This window comes from Heterodontus francisci, chromosome 6 (assembly GCF_036365525.1).
Source record: "Heterodontus francisci isolate sHetFra1 chromosome 6, sHetFra1.hap1, whole genome shotgun sequence".
In the NCBI taxonomy this organism is placed as follows: Eukaryota; Metazoa; Chordata; class Chondrichthyes; order Heterodontiformes; family Heterodontidae; genus Heterodontus; species Heterodontus francisci.
The window spans coordinates 119,470,955-119,493,408 of NC_090376.1; the positions used below are offsets into that span (position 1 = coordinate 119,470,955).

General features: G+C 44.2%; 1 protein-coding gene across 1 annotated transcript; it reads left to right on the top strand.

Moving 5' to 3' along the window:
• Window positions 1–43: 43 nt before the first annotated feature.
• On the top strand, window positions 44–18,964 carry LOC137371018 (sperm axonemal maintenance protein CFAP97D1-like). The gene is made up of 5 exons (XM_068032921.1): window positions 44–388; window positions 9,895–9,975; window positions 11,684–11,802; window positions 13,387–13,579; window positions 18,547–18,964. The coding sequence occupies exons 1-5, from the start codon at window positions 170–172 to the stop codon at window positions 18,625–18,627; spliced, it is 693 nt and encodes a 230-aa protein (XP_067889022.1). The 5' UTR covers window positions 44–169; the 3' UTR covers window positions 18,628–18,964.
• Window positions 18,965–22,454: the final 3,490 nt, after the last annotated feature.

Sequence of the window (22,454 nt, forward strand, 5' to 3'; positions counted from 1 at the left end):
TTTCTCAGATAAAGGTTGTGGGAAGCTGTTGTATATAACACTCTGTGGAAGGGCGATGGATCGGGAAATTCTAACTGGGATGTGGGAGCAATGTTTTGTTAGCCTCTGCTCAAACACGTTGAACAAAAGACCTTGGCTTCAGCTTCTCGCTTGTCATAGCAACTGACACATGATCTGGCGCAAACACGCCAGACAGACGGGAGCTCTGGATCCCCCTCAGCATCCATCCTGTGCTGCCCGGGATTCGCTGCACTCCGGGAGCCGGGAGCCCCGAGCCTGCAGGCTGCTCTCCGCAATGCACCGCGCCTATCAGCCCATTCTGCCCAGTGGAAGCAAATACTTGCAGGAGAAATGGGACCGAGCTTGTTACCATGATCACCGGCGGAAGGTAGGGGAGGAGGGAGCAGGGGGCTGAAGCTGAGCTACTCCTAATAAATCAGCGCTTGGCACTGCTATCATGTGAAGTGCAAGTGCCAGGCAGCAGCTGGGACATAACTGTGAAGAAATATCAATTTAACCAAACAATTAGTGTCAATATGGCTGCTTCTGTTAAAAGGAATCCCCTCATTGTCCTTCTGACTCTTTCTAGCTTGAATATTTAATATGTACTGCATTTTTTTATATGCGGGCAATTATATTTTTTCGAAAATCTTGTGCGCGATTTCCCCTTATCACATTTTTGCTTATATTTCCATGTCAACATTAAAGATTGAAATTGCCATTTAAATCCTATATGTAAACAGTTTCCTGTCACAACAGTTGCAGGCTCTAGCCATTAGGTGGCACTGTAGAGCGACTTTCCGAAGAGACTGCCAACTTGCACAGAAATAAAAGCAATTTACTCTCTTTAACCAACACCGCAGGTCATCTACTATTGAAATAAATATTGTTTCTTACATTACAGCAGTAACTACACTACAAAATTACAAAGTGCTTTAGGACATCCTAAGGTCGTGAAAGGTGCTATATAAATGCAAGTCTTTGATTCTCTTTTTATTGAATCAGCTAGTTTTAAACTGAAACAGTCAGAGAGGCCATCCTGTCAATCATGGTACTTCATAAATTGTGTTGCATTGAAATGTTTCATTGTGCTAACACATTTCATTCAGTAAATAGTTCAAATAACTTTGTATGGACCTGCTGCCATTTGATGTATTGCTTCTGTAAATGGTGCAATCAATATGCAATTCATCACAGTTTAATTAAAATTGCATTGTTTATCATTTATATGATCAGTAACCACAAAGTCCATTAAAGCAGGCCATTTCTAATTTTGTTGAAAATATGGGCCCTCAATATACTAGTGAGATGGCCCCCTTTTGGAGCAACATTTAAATACAGCATAAAGCAGTCGAGATTTTCCAAAGCCATTTGCAGAGTTTGTGTCACCCAAGTCACCCTGATCTCCTGGAGCTTGTTTCATCACCTTCCAGGTTTCCCCCCCAAAATTGGCCTAATTTGTCAGCCATTGCTCAGTGGGTAGCAGTCTCATCTCTGAATGGGAAAGTTGTGTGTTCAAGGCCTACTCCAGAGACTTGAGCACAAAATCTCAACTGACACTCCCAGTGCAATACTGAGGGAATGCTGCACTGTCAGAGGTGCCGTCTTTCAGATGACAGATTAAACCAAGGCCCCGTCTACTCTCCTATGTAAAAGATCCCATGGCACTAGTTCGAAGAGAGCAGTGGAGTTATCCCCAGTATCCTGGCCAATATTTATCCCTGAAATAACATCACAAAAATAAATGGATCTGATCATTTATCACTTTGCTCTTTGTGGGATCTTGCACAAATTGGCTGACACATTTCCTACTTTACAACCGTGACTACACTTCAAAAGTACTTCATTGGCTGTGAAGTGCTTTGGAACATCCTCAGATTGTGAAAGATGCTGTAGAAATGGGAATTATTTCTTCTTTCTTCAAACCTTTCCTCTACTCTTTCTTTTTTGCTTCTCCTGTGACTGCATGGGAGGCAGGTGGGATGGGGTGTGCAGCTGGGAATAGTGAATGGAGATGTGCAGAAGTTACACCATGCTAGGACTAAACAGACTATCTGCTCTTTCACCATCGATGTGAGTGCAAACCCAATGGGAAGTGGAACAGCATACAAATCACATAGCGATCTGGCTCGGAGATGGAAGAGCTACCAATGAACCACAGCATGACAACTTAAAAGAGAAATGGATAAGTATTTGGAAAGAAAACAAAATCTAAAGAGTCACAGGGAAACAAGTAGGCAATTGGAGTGTGAGTACTTGCAGAGGACTCATCTTTATAAATCACCGGTTAGGCCCCACTGGTGTATTGTGTCCAATTCTGGGCAACACTTTAAGAAAGATGTCAAGGCATGGACAGGATGCTGAGGAGATTTACTAGAATGGTACCAGCAATGAGGGACTTCAGTTATGTGGAGAGACTGGAAAAGCTGGGTTTGTTCTCCTGAGAGCAGAGAAGGGTAAGGGGAGATTTAAGAGGTGTACAAAATTCTGAATGCTTTTGATACAGTAGATGGGGAGAAATTGTTTCCACTGACAGGAGTGTCGGTAACCTAAGGACACAGATTTAAGGTCATTGGAAAAAGAGCCAGAGGGGGAATGAGGAGTTTTTTTTTTACACAGTGAGTTGTTGTGATCTGGAACGTGCTGCCTGAAAGGGCGGTGGAAGCAGATTCAATAGTAACTTTCAAAAGGGAATTGGATAAATAGTTGAAGGGGGAAAATTTGCAGGGCAATGGGGAAGAGCAGGGGGAGTGAGACTAATTGGATAGATCTTTCAAAGAGCTGGTAGAGGCACGATGGGCTGAATGGCCTCCTGTGCTGTATGATTTTATGACTCATTTTGTGTTGCAATTTCAGTGATGAGACAATAATTCCTGCTGATTTTCAATGCCAAATCTTGTGCTTTTGAACTTCATAGCATCATTGGACAGGTTGAATTTGTAAGTGGCAATAGTTATGGAGCAACCAGGGCGTTTCCATGGAATCACAAAGTATTTGCATTATGGGCTGACCAAGATGAATAATATTAATTTTTATTGAGTGCTACAGATGTTTAGACATTAAATGAAGTCCATGTGTCAGGAGAAAGCTGTGTGATTGTTGAATCTGGTTAAGAGTATGGTTCACAGCTCATGTAAACATTTGTGGAACCTTAATGCAATGAATCACATGAGAAGTTCAACCTCATAATGTGGTTGCGAGCTCCACCCTACCCAACCTCCTCTCCCTACTTGAAGAGGCGGATGTGTTTTTGTCAGTGTTTGAATTTGAGGCTAGCTGCGGAGAGTTCACCAACTTCAGACGTTTGAATCTCATGTCCTCGGGTGCAATAAATCAGAATGGAATGATAGAACGGCTCATAGCAATGTTCAACAAGCTTTGCTCGAGAGAGAAACAGCCAGGGATAGAGAGAGGGGGCAGTAATAGTTTGAGCCTTTGATGGAAATGTTTGAATCTGTGTGTCGCACCCCTGTTGGCTTTCAAAAGGGAATTGGATAAACACCTGAAGGGAAAACATTTGCAAGTCTACAGGGAAAAGCAGGAGAGTGGGAAGAGTTAAATTGCTCTTGCAGAGGGCCAGCATATGCTCAGCAGGCCAAATGGTCTCCTTCTGTGCTGCAACCAATCTATGATTCTCCTCAGATTAGAGGCTGGAATTTCCTCTGCTAACTTTCCCCAAAACAGGCATGAGTGAGTGACGGAAAGGGGAGGAAAATCAGGCTGTGAGGCCTGTTGGTCTCCATAGTCTCAGGGTGAACTGAGGGAATCCTCACAACAACAACTTGCATTTATGTAGAGCCTGTAATGTAGTAACTGAGCCAATGTGCTTCACAGGAGCAATTATCAAACAATATTTGACACTGAGCCACGTAGGGAGATATTAGGACAGTGACCAAAAACTTTGTCAAAGAGGTAGGTTTTAAGGAGCATCTTAAAGGCGTAGAGAGAGGTGGAGAGGTTTAGGGAGGGAAGTCCAAAGCTTAGGGCCCAGGCAACTGAAGGCATGGTCGCCAATGGTGGAGCAATGGAAAACGGGGATGTGCAACAGGCCAAAATTGGAGGAGTGCAGGGATCTCGGAGGGTTGTAGGGCTGGAGGAGGTTACACAGATAGGGAGGGGTGAGAGCATGGGGGGATTTGAAAGCGAGAATGAGAATTTTAAACTGGAAGAATTGTCAGACTTGAAGTCACTGTATGTCAGTGAACACAGGGATGTTGGGTGAATAGGATTTGGTGCTGGACTAGGAGCCAGTGGGATTAAATGATGATCATTAAAAACTCTTAGGGGAATCAACATATGTAGAAATAAGCAGGCAGTGCATGGCAGCAGGCTGGAGTGTGTTATCCATAGGGAGACATAGGGGAATCAAGGGGTATGAGGGATAGAGAAGGCAGGTGTAGCTGAGGTAGATCAGCTATGATCTTATAGAATGGCAGAGCAGGCTCAAAGGGCCAAGTGGCCTACTCCTGCTCCTATTTCTGATATTCCCGTGTTCTTATAAGCACCAGGAATGATGTTGCTAGGATAGGAAGTGTATTGGGAGCTTCTGATAAGACTGTCAAAGGAACTCATTATAACAGAAACTATATGAAGCAGGTCAGTGTTTGGGCCATACAATTACTGCTGTAAGCTGCAGGATAGGCTTTGAAACAAGATGAATGCTCCATGACAACAGTTTGTGTGCATGCTATTGATTACAATTGAACAAATCACACTGTCCAAGCTTATATGATAATGGATCAATTAGAGACGTACAATGGAGCTACAAGGAGCCACCATTTGTAAATGAAATCCTGCTCCCACTAATTCCCAGATGTCCCAACTTGCTAATACCAACTAATCTTAGTGGTCTGGTTGTGATTGATCCACCAATAAAGTAACAGTGCTAAAACCAGCCCTTTCAAAGCTCCAGGCCCAATATAAACCAGCAGCAGCAGCAACAACACTACCTACATTTCTATAGCACCTTTAATGTGAGAAAACATCCCAAGGCGCTTTGTAGGAGCATTATAAAACATAGTATGACACTGAGCCACATAAGGAGATATTAGCTCAGATAACCAAAGGCTTGGTCAAGGAGGTAGGTCTTAAAGAGTGTCTTAAAGGAGGAGAGAGTGGTGGAGAGGTGGAGAGGTGCAGGGAGAGTATTCCAGAGCTTGGGGCCCAGGCAACTGATGGCACCAATGGTGGAGCAATTAAAATCAAGGATGTGCAAGAGGCCAGAATTAGAGGAGCGCAGCTATCTCGGAGGATTGTGAGGCTGGAGGAGGTTACAGAGATAGAGAGGGGTGAGGCCATGGAGGGATTTGAAAACAAGGATGAGAATTTTAAAATCAAGACATTGCTTGACCGGGAGCCAATGTAGGTCACGAGCACAGGGGTGATGGGTGAACGGGAATTGGTGCGAATTAAGGCACGGGCAACTGAGTCTTGGGTGACCCCAGGTTTACGGAGAGTAGAATGTGGGAGACCAGACAGGAGTGTGTTGGAATAGTCAAGTCTAGAGATAACGAAGGAATGAATGACAATAAGAAATATAAACGCACTTTGAGAAAGTTAAGGGGCGATTGAATAGAGGTGTTTAAAATCATGAAGGATTTTGATAGAGTAAATAAGGAGAAACTGTTTGCAGTAACTGGAGGGTCAGTAACCAGAGGAAGTAGATTTAGGATGTAGATTTAAGATAATTGGTAAAAGAACCAGAGGGGAGATGAGGAGTATTTTTACACAGCGAATTGTTGTGATCTGGAACGCGCTGCCTGAAAGGGCAGTGGAAGCAGATTCAATAGTAACTTCCAAAAAGGAAATGGATAAATACTTGAAAAAGAGAAATTTACAGGGCTATGGGAAAAAGGCAGGGGAATAGGACACGAGAACACAAGAAGTAGGAGCTGGAGTAGGCCATTCAGCCCCTCGAGCCTGCCCCGCCATTCAATAAGATAATGGCTGATCTGTCCCAGGCCTCAACTCCACTATCGGGCCTGCTCCGCATAACCCTGGATTCCCCAAGATTTCAAAAATCTATCTACCTCCTCCTTAAATACAATTAGTGACATGGCCTCCACAACTCTCTGAGGCAGAGAATTCCAGACATTCACTACCCTCTGAGAGAAGAAATTCCTTCGCATCTCAGTTTTAAATGTGTGCCGTCTTATTCTGTAACTATGTCCCCCTAGTTCGAGATTCCCCTACTAGTGGAAACATCTTCTCAACATCTACCCTGTCAAGCCGCCTCAGAATCTTTTACGTTTCAATAAGATCACCCCTTATTCATCTAAACTCTAATGAATAAAGGCCTAACCTGTTTAGCCGTTCTTGATAAGACAACCCCTTCATCCCAGGAATCAGCCTAGTGAACCTTTTCTGCCTCCAATGCTAGTATATCCTTCCTTAAATACGGGGACCAAAACTGTATGCAGTACTCCAGGTGTGGCCTCACCAACATCCTGTACAGTTGTAATAAGACTTCCCTATTTTAAAACTCTAACCCCCTAGCAATAAAGGCCAAAATTCCATTTTTCTTCCAAATTACTTGCTGCACCTACATGCTAACTTTTTGTGTTTCCTCTACAAGAACACCCAGATCCCTCTGTACTGCAGTAATTGGATAGCTCTTTCAAAGAGCCAGCACAGACACAATGGGCTGAATGGTCTCCTTCTGTGCTGTCTGATTCTAAATACAGCTGCATTGCCACAGTTCACAGACTGACGGGTCTCTCACTGATTCCTCGGGCCCATCCACCAGTGCGGCAGATCTTTACTTTGCCTGCCCTAGCCCTAGGCCTGCCTCAACCCTGTCTCAAACCCCAGGCGCTGGGGTCATTTGCATGGACTGCATGGGTCACTGGTGCCAGCAAGGGTGGCATCAATCCCAGCCCAGCATGATCTACCTAAGGCCCAACTAGGGCTTGCCAATCCTGATTGGACATATTCCTAGAGGCTTCATCATGCGTCAATCTGCCCCACCCCCACACTCCCAGCATTTGTTGCCCAACTCATCCTTCCTCACAGTTCCCGGGTTTACTCCCAGCAGTGTCCTGGAGAATGGTTTTCAATTCCTGGAGACCGCAGGGCAACACTGAACGGTTGGTGACAGATCCAAATGGGCTAAAGTTTAAAAATGATACTTTCTTTTAACCTGTGCAAATATACAGGATAATTGATCTGTGATCGAATGGTGAAGCAGGCTTGATGGGCCGAATGGCCTACTCCTGCTCCTATTTCCTATACCCAAGCATCAGGGCCTTCAAAAGGCTCAAAGGCATTCAAGGACGTACAGAATAGAATTTCCGATGGAAGCCTGGGAACGCACAGGACCTGCAGTTGCCAACCCTCCAGGATTGGCCTGGAGTCTCCAGGAATTAAAGATTGATCTCCAGAACACTGCTGGGAACAAAAACCCAGGAGAAAAATCATAGATTGTGGCATTAAAAAAGTGGGTTTTCTAAAAGAATTCGTTGAACATTTTTGATTACCAGTTACAATAATATTGGAAATGGGGAATCATCCAATCGGTAGAGTCTGTTCATTTTCTAATTGGCCTAGGAACGATGGCGCACTGTTGTGTCCGGCGACCAATAGCAATTTGTGGGGGTGGGCCATTGGAGCAGGGAGGCGGGTTGTGATGAAACTTGTAGAGGAATAGAGGAGGTCATTACTACACAAGAAGGATTTAAAATTGATAAGGAGGAGGTATTAGATAGGCTGCCTATATTTAAAGTTGATAAGGCACTGGATAAGATGCTTCCAAGGATACTGAGGGAAGTGAGGGTGAAAATTGCAGAGACACTGACCATAATTTTCCAGTCTTCCTTAGACTCAGGGATAGTGCCAGATTACTTGAGAATAGCAAATGTTACACCCTTGTTCAAAAAAGGGTGTAAAGATAAGCCCAGCAACTACAGGCCAGTCAATTTAACGTCAGTGGTGGGAAAACCTCTAGAAACAATAATTCAGGACAAAATTAATAGTCACTTGAACAAATGTGGGTTAATTAAGGACAACCAGCATGGATTTGTTCAGGGAAAATCGTGCTTAACTAATTTGCTGGAGTTTTTAAAGAAGTAACAGAGAGGGTTGATGAGGGCAATGCTGTTGTTGTGGTGTACATGGACTTTCAAAAGGCATTTGATACACACAACAGACATATGAGCAAACTTGTAGCTCATGGAATAAAAAGGACAGTAGCAACATGGATATGAAATTGGCTGAGTGACAGGGAAGAAAGAGTAGTGGTTAATGGATGTTTTTCAGGCTGGAGAAAGGTTTGTAGTGGTGTTCCCCAGGAATTGGTGTTGGGAGCCTTGCTCTTCCTGATATATATTAATGACTGAAACCTTGGTGTACAGGACACAATTTCAAAATTTGCGGATGATACAAAACTTGCAACCATTGTGAATGGTGAAGAGGACAGTGTAGAACTTCAAAAGGACATAGACAAGTTGGTGGAATGGGCAGACAAGTGGCAGATGAAGTTCAATGCAGAGAAGTGTGAAGAGATTCATTTTTTGGTAGGAAGAACATGGAGAGACAAAATAAAGGGTACAACTTTAAAGGGGGTGCAGGAGCAGAGGGACCTGGGTGTATATGTGCATAAGTCATTGAAGATGGCAGGACAGGTTGAGAGCGCGGTTAATAAAGCATACAGTGTCCTGGGCTTTATTAATAGGGGTATAGAGTACAAGAGCAAGGAGGTTATGTTGAACTTGTATAAGACACTAGTTTGGCCTCAACGGGAGTATTGTGTCCAGTTCTGGGCACCACACTTTAGGAAAGATGTGAAGGCATTGGAGAGAGTGCAGCAAAGATTCACGAGAATGGGTCCAGGGATTAGGAACTTCATTTACAAAGATAGATTGGAGCAGTTGGGAATGTTTTCCTTGGAGAAGAGAAGGCTGAGGAAATTTGATAGAGGTATTCAAAATCATGATGGGTCTGGACAGAGTAGATAGAGAGAAACTGTTCCCATTTGTGAAAGAATCAAGAACAAGAGGGCACAGATGATTGGCAAAAGAAGCAATGGCGACATAAGGGAAAACTTTTTCAAACAGCGAGTAGTTAGGATCTGGAATGCACTGCCTGAGAGTGTGGTGGAGGCAGATTTAATTGAGGCCTTCAAAAGGGAATTCGATAGTTATCTGAAAAAGGAGAATGTGCAGGGTTACGGGGAGAAGGCAGGGAATGGCATTAGGTGAATTGCTCATTCAGAGAGCCAGTACAGACATGATGGGCCGAATGATCACCTTCTGTGCTGTAACAATTCTGTGATTCTGATTCTGGGATATCCAACCATAGTTGGCAACAGTACCCCAAACTGCCCCTTTGATTATGGTGGTGGGTGGAGGTCGGGGTGCAGGGGGCAAATGGATTCCATCCCATAATCTGATCCCCCTCTCACCCTGGGAGGAAATTAGCCTTTGTGCCCTCTCTGGCCCCAGGAATTCTGGGGCTGGTTTACACGTGTAAAAATTCTCATCAAACTGTAGACAGATCATGGCTTTATTTAACAGCGAATATACAAATCTGTTCATTTATACAAATATACAGGCTCAAGGGACTGACTCTGCTCCTCGTAAATATTGATTTTTAAAAAAATGACTACTTGATATCAAAAAATCTGTTCTTCTCCTCGCCAATACATGTTCACCAGTTTATCAGTCAAACTGCAAGAAGCCCGAGAGGCTAAATGGCATAAGCCAAGGGATCGCACCTGAAGTTTGTCTATTCCTCCGATTGGGATTGTTCTGTGCCTGACTAACTTATTCATTTTCAGATTTTATTGGGAGTGGACTTTATCAAACTGTCAGCTTCATGGAATGGGGTGCAAGGACTGAAACAGTGTCTGTGCTTTTTAATTATTGAACTATTCCATTTTGCTTTAACATTCTTTTGCAGGTACAGGCTGCTAAATCGATGATTGATAACCATTCTCCTGAAACCTTTGCTCATCTTCACCTGAAATTTAAGAAGTTAAAGGTAATGCCTGTCATGCTATAATTTCCTGCCATTTCCTATTTCATTTATTCCCTTCACTTTTTTTTATTGTTACTGGTGTGAAGGACTGCACACTCTCCAGTGTCCATGTGACTGAGGTGACAAACTCATCCCATGCAGCAATTGTTAAAAAACCTTGTTAAAAAATCGCAAGGAGAGAGCCAACTGTGTAACAGCCCTGACAACCAGTTTTATCTGCAGCACCTGTGGAAGAGTCTGTCACTCTAGAATTGGCGTTTATAGCCATTCCAGGCGCTGCTTCACAAACCACTGACCACCTCCAGGCACTTACCCATTGTCTCTCGAGACAAGGAGGCCAAAGAGATTTAGGGGGAAACCAGATAAGCATGAGGGAGAAAGGAATAGAAGGATATGCTGATAGGGTGAGATGAAGTAGGGTGGGAGGAGGTTCGTGTGGAGCATAGACCAGTGAGTGGGTGGAATGGCCTGTTTCTGTGCTGTAGATTCTATATTTATATGCATGCCAGTATTGATTGTAAATGAGAGTGAATCAAGAAAATCCAGCACAAAGTCTTCTGCATCTAAATGCAGCTACTACCCATGTTTATGCACATAACCCTCTCAGGGTCTGTCAGAAGTGCTGGTTCAGCTGATTTTATGCAGCCAGCTTGTGTTAAGATGTGGAAAAATCTTAATGGCATTGAGTGACACTGGGAAACAGTGGGAAAGTGCAGCTATCAGCAAGAAGCTCAATTAACACATTTCCCAGGCTCCAATAGCATTAAGCAGTGCTGTTAATCACTGGGACAGCACCTCAGGGGTGAAATGTTGGTGGAAAACAATTGGAATTTGTGCCAGAATATGGGGTGGAAAATGACAATGTGCCAGCACAAACGATGAGGTGATTTTTAAAAAATTCATTCTTGGAATGTGCGGGTCACTGGAATGGGAAATTGCGGATTACTGAAACACTCAGAGTTCCACATTGTTTCACCATTTTTAAAATTAATTCCCCCTCCCTCAGTTCTCTCTCCTTCTCCCCTCAAGATGCAGAGTCACACTGTGTCACAGTTCAAATCTCACGCCAAAGATTTGAGCCCATAATCTAGGCTGACAGTCCCAGTGCAGCACTGAGGGAGTGCCGCACTGTCGGAGGTAATGTCTTTTGAATGAGATGTTGAACCGAGGCCCCGGTTGCTCTCAGGTGAATGTAAAAGATCCCAAGGGCATCATTCGAAGAAGAGCAGGGGAACACTCCCCCCGTGTCCTGGACAATATTTACCCCTCAACCACATCATTAGAAACAGGTTATCTGGTCACTAACATGTTGCTGATTGTGTGATAAAAATGGAAAATTCTGGAAATACTCAGCAGGTCTGGCAGCATCTGTGGAGAGAGAAACAGGGTTAACGTTTTAGGTCAGTGACCCTTTGTTAGAACAGCTGTTTATGGGAGCTTGCTGTGTGCAAATTGACTTCTGTGTTTCCTACATCCCAACTGTTACTACACTTCAAAAGTACTTAATTGGTTGTGAAGTTCTTTGGGATGTCCTGAGGTTGTGAAAGGCACTATGTAAATGCGATATCAAGTCTTTTTTTGGGAAGCGAAGACAGTAAGTTTCCAAAACAATCAGCCATGACCTGAAAGTCACTTTCACATCCTTGCATGTACTATGTGAATTTGTGCAGAGTTGAAAGGTGCTGAATGTATTTTATATTTAACATCACAGCTTGAGGAAGAGAGACTCTCCACCATTGAGAGAGATAACCAGCTATTGCTTCAAAAGATGTCTACAATCATGAGGACCACAGGCCGAATTGACAACAAGAATGAGTATAAATCGAAAAGGTAACAGGCCTGATTTTTGCTTGTCTGTTGTGGTTGTGCATTCGGACAGTAATTAATTAGATGTCTGCCAGTGGTTCATCAGTGCTGTGACAGCAAGCAGGATCCCTGAATTTCAGATCTTTTGATTCTTTTATTAAACATCTAGAGTTCCCAATCCCCCAGGACTGTCCTGAAGTCTCCAGGAAAACCATAGGCGAATTTAAAAAATTATGTTTTCTTTTTCATAGAATCTTACAACACAGATGGAGGCCATTCAGCCCATCATGCCTGTGCTAACACTTTACACTGCTAACCAATTAGTCCACTCCCCCTGCTCTTTCCCAATAGCGCTGCAAAAAAAAATTCCCTTCAAGTATTTATCCAGTTCCCTTTTGAAATTTACTATTGAATCTGCTTCCACTGCCCTTTCAGGCAGCGCATTCCAGATCACAACAACTCACTACGTAAAAAAAAAATTCTCATCTCCCTCTGATTCTTTTGCCAATTACCTTAAATCTGTGTCCCTCTGGTTACCGACCCTCCTGCCAGTGGAAACAGTTTCTCCTTACTTACTCTATCAAAACACTTCATCATTTTGAACACCTCGATTAAATCTCCTCTTAACCTTCTCTTCTCTAAGGAGAAAAATCCCAGCTTCTCCAGTCTCTCCACATAATTGAAGTCTCTCATCCTGGTACCATTCTAGTAAATCTCCTCTGCACCCTCTCCAAGGCCTTGACATCCTTCCTAAAATGCGGTGCCCAGAATTGGACACAATACACCAGTTGGAGCCTAATCAGTGTTTTATAAAGGTTTAGCACAACTTCCTTGCTTTTGTACTGTAAGCCTCTATTAATGAAGCAATGCATCCCATATGCTTTTTTAACAGCCTTCCCAACTTGCCCTGGCAGTGTCAAAGATTTGTGTACATACACTCACAGTTTCCTTTATTCCTACACCTCCTTTAAAATTGCACTTGTTAGTTTACATCGGATACTCCTCATTCTTCCTATCAAAATTAATCACTTCCTATTTCTTTGTGTTAACTTGCTGTGTGGCTGCCCATTTCACCAGTCTGTTGATGTCCTCCTCAAGTCTGTTATTATTTTCTTATTAGTTTTAAAATGATTGGAGATGGAATAGAAAGGTTGTTTGACTGACAGTCGATCATCGTCCAATCGGGTAATTAGGAGACGGCGTGCCTTCCAATTGGCAGGGGGAGGTGGCTCACCGCGAGGATGGATATGATGAGTGACCAATGGCAGAGTGTGTGGGGGCAGGGGAGGGATGTTTGGAGGCAGGAAGTCATGTGATGAAAACTCCCAGAATATATCCATCCAGAGTTGGCAGCCCTGGTACACGTCAGGTTGCTGGAAATCTTGGTGAAAACAGGAAGTTGAGGAACCCTGATGATGAGAGGAAATAAATGAACCAAAATGATTGTCTGCCAACACTGTCCAATACAGTCATGGTGCAATTCAACACTGTTATCCTCAGGTTTGTCTAGGGTGATGCTCCCAGTGCAGTACTGAGGGAGTACTGCACTGTCAGATGTGCTGGAAGAATGTGAGCTTTCTCTTAAACTGTCATCTTTTCAATAATCAGTTTGAACAGCAAAAAGCGTCAGCAAGAACTGCAGAGAGTCAATCGTGAGAACAAGACTATCCACGAACGCCTCAAGCTTATTCAGCCTCAGTACAATCATCTCAAGTGGCACGAGGACTGGTGTAAAGCTGAGAAGCTCATGGACCACATCGCTCGGTACCCCCGCGGCTGGTACAATGCACAGAACTCAAAGGTAATTCCCTCAACTGCAGTGGGACACCAGCACTGCTCCCTATCCACCCTGTATGACACACATCTGCTGCATCATAAGACAGTGAACACTTTGATTCTCTTCACTATCTTGATTCTCCTCCAGCATTGCTTCTATCGACACCCCAGAATGTCCCAGATAGGTCTTTGTGTGTTGTTCCGAATGATGGTTAGAGGCCAATTTAACCCTGTACTTGCCAGGCTGCTCAAACATTTCTGTTAACTATGAAGATACAATCTACCAAGATCTCTGCACTCCTCCAGTTCTGGCCTTTGGCTCATCCCTGATCTTTATCTCTCCGGCATTGGCCATTATGTTTTTAGCTGCCGAGGCCCGAAGCTGGAATTCCCTCCCTAAACCTCTCTGCCTCGCTACCTCTGTTTCCTCCTTCAAGACGCTCCTTAAAACCTACGTCGTTGGTCAAGCTTTTGGTCACCTGTTATAATACCTCCTTATGGGGTTCAGTGTCAAATATTAGCTGAAAATGCTCCTGTGAAGCACCTTGGGATATTTTACTGCTTTAAGGATCTGTACAAATGCAAGTTGCTGATGTTGCTAGATTCACCTGCCCGTCACAGTCACACGAGGAACACTACAGTGTCTTACTTGCTGCTGACAGTGTTGAATTATCTACTTGACTACAACACAGTCATACTGCACCATGCTGCATTACTGCTTAGTTACAGAGTCATACTGCACCATGCTGCATTAGTCCTTAGTTACAGTCATACTGCACCATGCTGCATTACTGCTTAGTTACAGAGTCATACTGCACCATGCTGCATTACTGCTTAGTTAGTCATGCTGCACCATGCTGCATTAGTCCTTAGTTACAGAGTCATACTGCACCATGCTGCATTAGTCCTTAGTTACAGTCATACTGCACCATGCTGCATTAGTCCTTAGTTAGAGTCATACTGCACCTTGCTGCATTACTGCTTAGTTACAGTCACACTGCACCATGCTGCATTAGAACATAGAACATAGAACATAGAACATACAGCACAGAACAGGCCCTTCGGCCCACAATGTTGTGCCGATCCTTTGTCCTCTGTCAAGGACAATTTAATCTATACCCCATCATTCTCCTTTATCCATATACCTATCCAAAAGCCTTTTGAAAGTCCCTAAAGTTTCTGACTCAACAACTTCCCCGGGCAAGGCATTCCATGCCTCGACCACTCTCTGGGTAAAGAACCTTCCCCTGACATCCCCCTTATATCTCCCACCCTTCACCTTAAATTTATGACCCCTTGTAACGCTTTGCTCCACCCGGGGAAAAAGTTTCTGACTGTCTACCCTATCTATTCCCCTGATCATCTTATAAACCTCTATCATGTCACCCCTCATCCTTCTCCTTTCTAATGAGAAGAGGCCTAGAATGTTCAGCCTTTCCTCGTAAGACTTATTCTCCATTCCAGGCAACATCCTGGTAAATCTCCTCTGCACCCTCTCCAAGGCTTCCACATCCTTCCTAAAATGAGGCGACCAGAACTGCACACAGTACTCCAAATGAGGCCTTACCAAGGTCCTGTACAGCTGCATCATCACCTCACGGCTCTTAAATTCAATCCCTCTGCTAATGAACGCTAACACCCCATATGCCTTCTTCACAGCCCTATCCACTTGAGTTGCAACTTTCAATGATCTATGCACATAGACCCCAAGGTCTCTCTGCTCCTCCACATGCCCAAGAACCCTACCGTTAACCCAGTATTTTGCATTCATGTTTGTCCTTCCAAAATGGACGACCTCACACTTTTCAGGGTTAAACTCCATCTGCCACTTTTCAGCCCAGCACTGCAACCTATCCAAGTCCCTTTGCAGACGACAATAGCCCTCCTCGGTATCCACAACTCCACCAACCTTTGTATCATCTGCAAATTTACTGACCCACCCTTCGACTTCCTCATCCAAGTCGTTAATAAAAATCACAAACAGGAGAGGACCCAGAACTGATCCCTGCGGCACGCCACTGGTAACTGGGCTCCAGGCTGAGTATTTACCATCTAAGACCACTCTCTGCCTTCTATCAGTTAGCCAATTCTTAATCCAACTGGCCACATTCCCCACTATCCCATGCCTCCTGACTTTCTCCATAAGTCTACCATGGGGGACCTTATCAAATGCCTTACTAAAATCCATGTACACCACATCCACTGGTTTACCCTCATCCACTTGCTTGGTCACCTGCTCAAAGAATTCAATCAGGCTTGTGAGGCAAGACCTACCCCTCACAAAACCGTGCTGACTGTCCCGAATCAAGCAGTGTCTTTCCAGATGCTCAGAAATCCTATCCCTCAGCACCTTTTCCATCAACTTGCCTACCACCGAAGTAAGACTAACTGGCCTGTAATTCCCAGGGTTGTTCCTATTCCCTTTCTTGAACAGGGGCACAACATTTGCCACCCTCCAATCACCTGGTACCACCCCCGTCAGCAGAGAAGATGAAAAGATCATTGCCAGCGGCTCTGCAATTTCATCCCTTGCTTCCCATAACATCCTTGGATATACCCCGTCAGGCCCGGGAGACTTGTCTATCTTCAAGTTATTCAAAAACCCCAACACATCTTCCCTCCTAACGAGCACTTCCTCGAGCTTACCAGTCTGTTTCACACCGTCCTCTTCAGTAATACACCCCTTCTCATTCGTAAATACCGAAGAGAAGTACTCATTCAAAACCTCACTTATCTCTTCCGGCTCAACACACAGTCTCCCGCTATTGTCCTTGACCGGACCTATGGTCCCCCTGGTCATCCTCATATTTCTGACATACGCGTAAAAGGCCTTGGGGTTTTCTTTTATCCTACCCGCCAAGCATTTTTCATGCCCTCTCTTAGCTCTCCTAATCCCTTTCTTCAGATCCTTCCTGGCCATCTTGTATCCCTCCAGAGCTATGCCCGTGCCCTTTTTCCTCAACTTTATATACGCATCCTTCTTCTTCCTAACAAGACTCTCAACCTCTCTTGTCAACCACGGTTCCCTCACATGACCATCCCTTCCCTGTCTGACAGGGACATGCTTATCAATGGCCCCTACTATCTGCTCCTTGAAAAAGTTCCACATTTCGACCGTGCCCTTCCCTGCCAGCATATGCTCCCAACTTATGCTCCTCAGTTCCTGCCTGACAGCATCATATCTACCCTTCCCCCAATTGTAAACCTTGCCCTGTTGCACATACCTATCCCTCTCCATTACCACAGTGAATGCTACAGAATTGTGATCACTATCTCCAAAGTGCTCGCCCACCAACAGCTCTATCACTTGCCCTGGTTCATTACCTAGTACCAAATCCAATATTGCCTCCCCTCTGGTCGGGCAGTCTACATACTGAGTCAGAAAAGCTTCCTGGACATACTGCACAAACACTACCCCATCCAAACTATTCGATCTAAAGAGTTGCCAATCAATATTTGGGAAGTTGAAATCCCCCATAATTACTACCCTGTGACTTCTGCTCCTTTCCAAAATCTGTTTCCCAATCTGCTCTTCCACCTCCCTGCTGCTATTGGGGGGCCTATAGAAAACTCCCATCAAGGTGACTGCTCCTTTCCTGTTCCTGACCTCAACCCACAGTGCCTCAGTCGGCAGATCCTCCTCGAAAATTCTTTCAGCAGTTGTTACACTATTTCTAACTAACAATGCCACCCCCCCACCTCTTTTACCACCATTCCTAATCTTATGAAAACATCTATAACCAGGTACTGCTTAGATAGAGTCATACTGCACCATGCTGCATTACATATAGAACATAGAACAGTACAGCACAGGCCCTTCGGCCCACGATGTTGTGCCGATCCTTTAACCTACTCTAAGACATTAGTCCTTAGTAAGAGTCATACTGCACCATGCTGCATTACTGTTTAGTTACAGAGTCATACTGCACCATGCTGCATTAGTCCTTAGTTACAGAGTCATACTGCACCATGCTGTATTACTCCTTAGTTACAGTGTCGTACTGCACCATGCTGCATTACTGCTTAGTTACAGTGTCATACTGCACCATGCTGCATTACTGCTTAGTTACAGAGTCATACTGCACCATGCTGCATTACTCCTTAGTTACAGTGTCATACTGCACCATGCTGCATTCCTCCTTGGTTACAGAGTCATACTGCATTACTCCTTAGTTACAGTGTCATACTGCACCATGCTGCATTACTGCTTAGTTACAGAGTCATACTGCACCATGCTGCATTACTCCTTAGTTACAGTGTCATACTGCACCATGCTGCATTACTCCTTAGTTACGCTACAAAGCTTGATGGTAAAAAGCCAGAAGTATAAATTAAAATAAACAATTTGGGTAAATTTAAGAGATCCCTGGGTGAGGGATGTCAAGGTAATTTTATGAATTTATATATGTGTTACAACTCTTCACTACTCATTTTAAATTTGAGGTGTCAGCTGTGGCTCAGTGGGTAGCACTCCCAGCTCGGAATCAGAAAGTTGTAGTTTAATTCCCACTCAGGAGACTTGAAAACAAAAATTAAGGCTGATACTCCCCAGTGCTGTACTAGATGCACCAAGTCCCTACCTGCCTGCTTGGGTGGATGTAAAAGATCCCATGAAACTATTTGAAAGAAGAGCAGGGGAGTTCTCTCTGGTGTCCCGGCCAATATTTATCCCTCAACCAACATCACTAAAACAGATTATCTGGTCATTATCACATTGGGAGCTTGCAGTGCACAAATTGGCTGCTGTGTTTTCTACATTATTACAGTGACTACACTTCGAAAGTACTTCATTGGCTGTAAAGCACTTTGGTATGTCATGAAAGGCGCTATAGAAATGCACAATTCTGAGATTAACGTTTAACTTTCAACAGAAAACTCTGTGTGTGTTTGTCTGGATTTTGAGGTAGATTGGAAGCATTCTACTTGTTTTATTTAAATTAATTCATTGCAGGTTTTCTTTCCTAATCCACAATTTACATTTCTTTTTCCCAGCCCAAATATAAAGCAAGCAAAGCTGCATCGGCAGAAAGAGCCAAAAAGAGTAAAGACGTGCAAGCAAGGGGGTCGAAGTAAAGTGAGACACTTCGACTAGCTCCACATGTAATCCTCAATGTTAATCCTCTTCCTTGATATTACTGCATGTGAACAACTCAGCCTTTTTCTTCACATGACAGACAAAGCTGAGATCCAGTTTCGATCTCACAAGTGTAGTCGTGTCTGTCATTACTCTGTGTGAGAACGTTTTTGAGACTCGTAACTTAGATCAGACAATCAGACACGCCTCACTTGTACTTTTCCCAATTTTCTGTCAAGTAAGATTTCATGTCACGTGCACTGATTGGTCAAATTTACCTCTGGATATTTGACTATTCAGGAGGATCAGTGAGTTTACAGTCTATTGGACGGGTGAAGGGGTACTGGGGACAAGGGGATTGGGCAAGGAAGTGGAGTATGGGGAGGTAGAAAGGAGGATATTGGGGGATTGGATGGTGGTGGGTTTTGGGAGGCATTGGGCGAGAATGGAGGATTGGGGGTTATGGTGGGGACAGGGGGGATTGGGTGGGAAGGGGGTATTGGATGAGGGTATGGTGGCGGAAGGGGGATTGAATGGGAAGGGATATTGGGGGGATATTGGATGGGGGGAATAATGAGGGAAGGGGGAATGGGGGTATGGTGGGTTATTGTGGGGGAATGGTGTGGGAGGGAGGAATTAGGCAGGAGAGGGAGGTATAGGGTGGCTGGGACCCTAAGAAAATTCTGGAAAATAATGGAAACTAATATCAAAACAAGAGCATGGAATTTAATAGAAATTATTTCAATGTAAAGGTGTTTGTGTTTTTATTTGAGACTCTGATGAAGTAAGGTGGCTACATTTTAAGATTCATTAGTTGTGTAGTGGGATGAGTTTATCATGTTGATGCTCAGCACTCTGGGCAAAGTTCTAATGCGTGAGACCCCTCAATGTGTTAGTATGATCATATATTCAGCCAAAGTGCGACTGGCATCTTTGCTTTTACATGTTTCAGATGTTTGTTAGGTGTCTCTGCAGAAATGTGGTCAGATTGTGCAGCTCCTAGCACCATGCTGATCACTGCTGCTTATTTAAAGGCCAATGTTGTTCACTTGGGTTTTTTTCACTCACCTACTCCACCCAGATCAACTCCACCCAAAATAAACCACACCGCACACAAAAACACATCCTGCAACACACAACAACTTGGGGCTTTTTATTTTTCTTCAAAGTAATTCTCAGCACCTCAGATGTTGTGTTACATCTCTGCACTTAAAAACAACTCTGCCTTTCCTGCATCAAGGTGAAAGATTGTGCAAGGTTGTTGGCTATTTAGACAGGTTGCTGTTGTGATCTGGAGTGGGGTGCCTGAAAGGGCGGTGGAAGCAGATTCAATAGTAACTTTCAAAGGGAATTGGATAAATACTTGAATAGTAAAAATTTGCAGGGCTTTGGGGAAAGGGCAGGGGAATTGGATTAATTGAATAGCTTTCAAAGTGCCAGCACAGGCACGATGGGCTGAATGGCCTCTTTTTTGTACCATATCATTCTGTGACTCTGTGATGGAACCTGTAGACATTTGGTGTTTCATCTCTGACACAACAGAGCTATAATTTCTTCATACTGCTGGTTTGAACATGCAAAAATCAAGAGAGACTTGGCCCATCTGTTTCTATAGCTGACGTGTAATCTACTTAATCATAGCCTCAAACTGTCCATTTAACATCCTTGGAAAAGTTTGTGTAAATAATGCTCTGATCCACAAACATAATCCAGGAAAATCCCAGAATATTAAACCAATCTCCATTATTCAGGAATCATTGTATTGCACACAGGAATAAATTATCTCATCCCATAACCAAAAGCCTCAATCCTGTCAGGCAGCATCTGGGGGGAGAGAAACAGTTAATGTTTCAGGTTGATCACCTTTCATCTGAATACTGGCCACGTGTTTGTCAGAACACAGGCCATCACCCTGAAACGTTAACTCTGTTTCACGCGCCACAGATGCTGCCAGACCTGCTGAATATTTCCAGCACCTTCTGTTGTTATTTCAGATTTCCAGCATCTGCAGTATTTTGCCGTCATGTACATTTATCCGGTTCTTTTCTTGAAGGAATTAACCCTTTCAACATTGCTTGCTTTAAGTGGGAGTCTGACCCACAGTCCACCACTCACAGGGGAAAGAAATATTTGAGTTTTCCCGTACTCATTCTGAGCCCTGTCCCTTTCTGTGTCACAGTCTGTATCTGGAAGTGGATGAGTGACCATCATTATGCCTTGCCCCTTCCTCCAAGCCACCTCCTATGACATGAGAAAATGCATTAAGCTGAGACTACCTATGATGGTCTTCACATAAAGGGTAGTGGAAATCTGGAACTCTCTCCCCCAAAATGCCATTGAGGTTGCGGTCAGTTGGAAATTTCAAGACTGAGATCAATAGATTTTCTTGGGCGAGGGTATTAAGGGTTATGGAACCAAGGCAGGTAGATAGGTTCGAGGGGCTGAATGGCCTCCTCCTGTTCCTGTATACCTATGAGCATTTCCCAGCTTTTCCCAACCTCATGGTGTCCTGGGCCAAAACTTATCCCTCAACCAACATCACCTGAAACAGATTATCTGGTCGTTACCACATTGCTGTTCGTGGGATCTTGCTGAAAGCAAACTGGTTCCTGCTTTCCTTCATTACAACAGTGACTACACTTCTAAACAGTACTTCATTGGCTGTAAAACTCTTTGGGACATCTTGAAATTGTGCCTGGTGCTATATAAATGCAAGTTCTTTCATTCATTCTGTTGCCCCCTCTCCCACAGCCTCACCTGCCTGTCTTCCTATAATTTCCACTACCTCCTGCCTGTGTGGGCTTAGAGTTTCTGTGATGGTGCTCCCTCCTCCCCCCTGGTTGCACCACTCTCGTACCGGTTATAGACCGGCTTTGCCTGGGGAGGGAGAACAGAAAAGAGCCCAGGATTTCCTCGGAGCTTTTCCTGCTCCTGCTCCTGAATCACAACCTCACCAGAAGTGCAAAACTCTGTTTACAGGCATTTCATTTGCAATGCACTCTCGGCAAAGTTACAGTAGCAGCAGAGCGGGAATAGCTCCAAGGAAGTTTTGGAGCATTGTTGAAGTGCTGGCAAAGTGCCCTTGAAGACAAGCAATAGCCCCTGTAACAGGCCAGATGACTTGGTGGGGTGATTGTGATTTTGGATGATGCTTGTGCGTTTGCATAGGTTCCCCTTACGTAAATTCCCATGACAGACAACAGTGGACAGAGAAAGAATAAGAGACGAATAGGAAGGAGTGCCTGAAAGGCGGTGGAAGCAGATTCAATAGTAACTTTCAAAAGGGAATTGGATAAATACTTGAAAAGGAGAAATTTACCAGTCTATGGGAAAAGAACAGGGGAATGGGACTAATTGGATAGCTCTTTCAAGGAGCCAGCATAGGCACGATGGGCCGAATGGATTCCTTCTGTGCTGTAAGATTCTGTGATGCTATCTATGTGAGGTTGTGACGGGTCTGTCAGTGATAGAGAATGTTGTTGATTTACCTTTGCTGGCCTGTTAAGGTCACTGAACCACTTCCTGTGCTGACTAGCTGTTCTTGGCATCGTGCAGCTTGCACGACTGTTGTGCCACCCATTTCGCACAGCCTTACCCACCCGCTGATGAGCCATCCTACTCTCAGTGCCCAACAATTCATCAATTTGGGCTCTGTCTTCAGCCGCAAGACGTCAGAGGTGTATCCGAGTGCCTACACTAGCTATCTAGCTCCCTCCCAGCAACACTAATCCCATCAGGAGCGGTACCTTGTATTGATAATGAGGGCAGTGCAGCAACTCACCAAGCCTCCGTGAACAGCACCTTGAAAACCTGCGACCCCTACCAC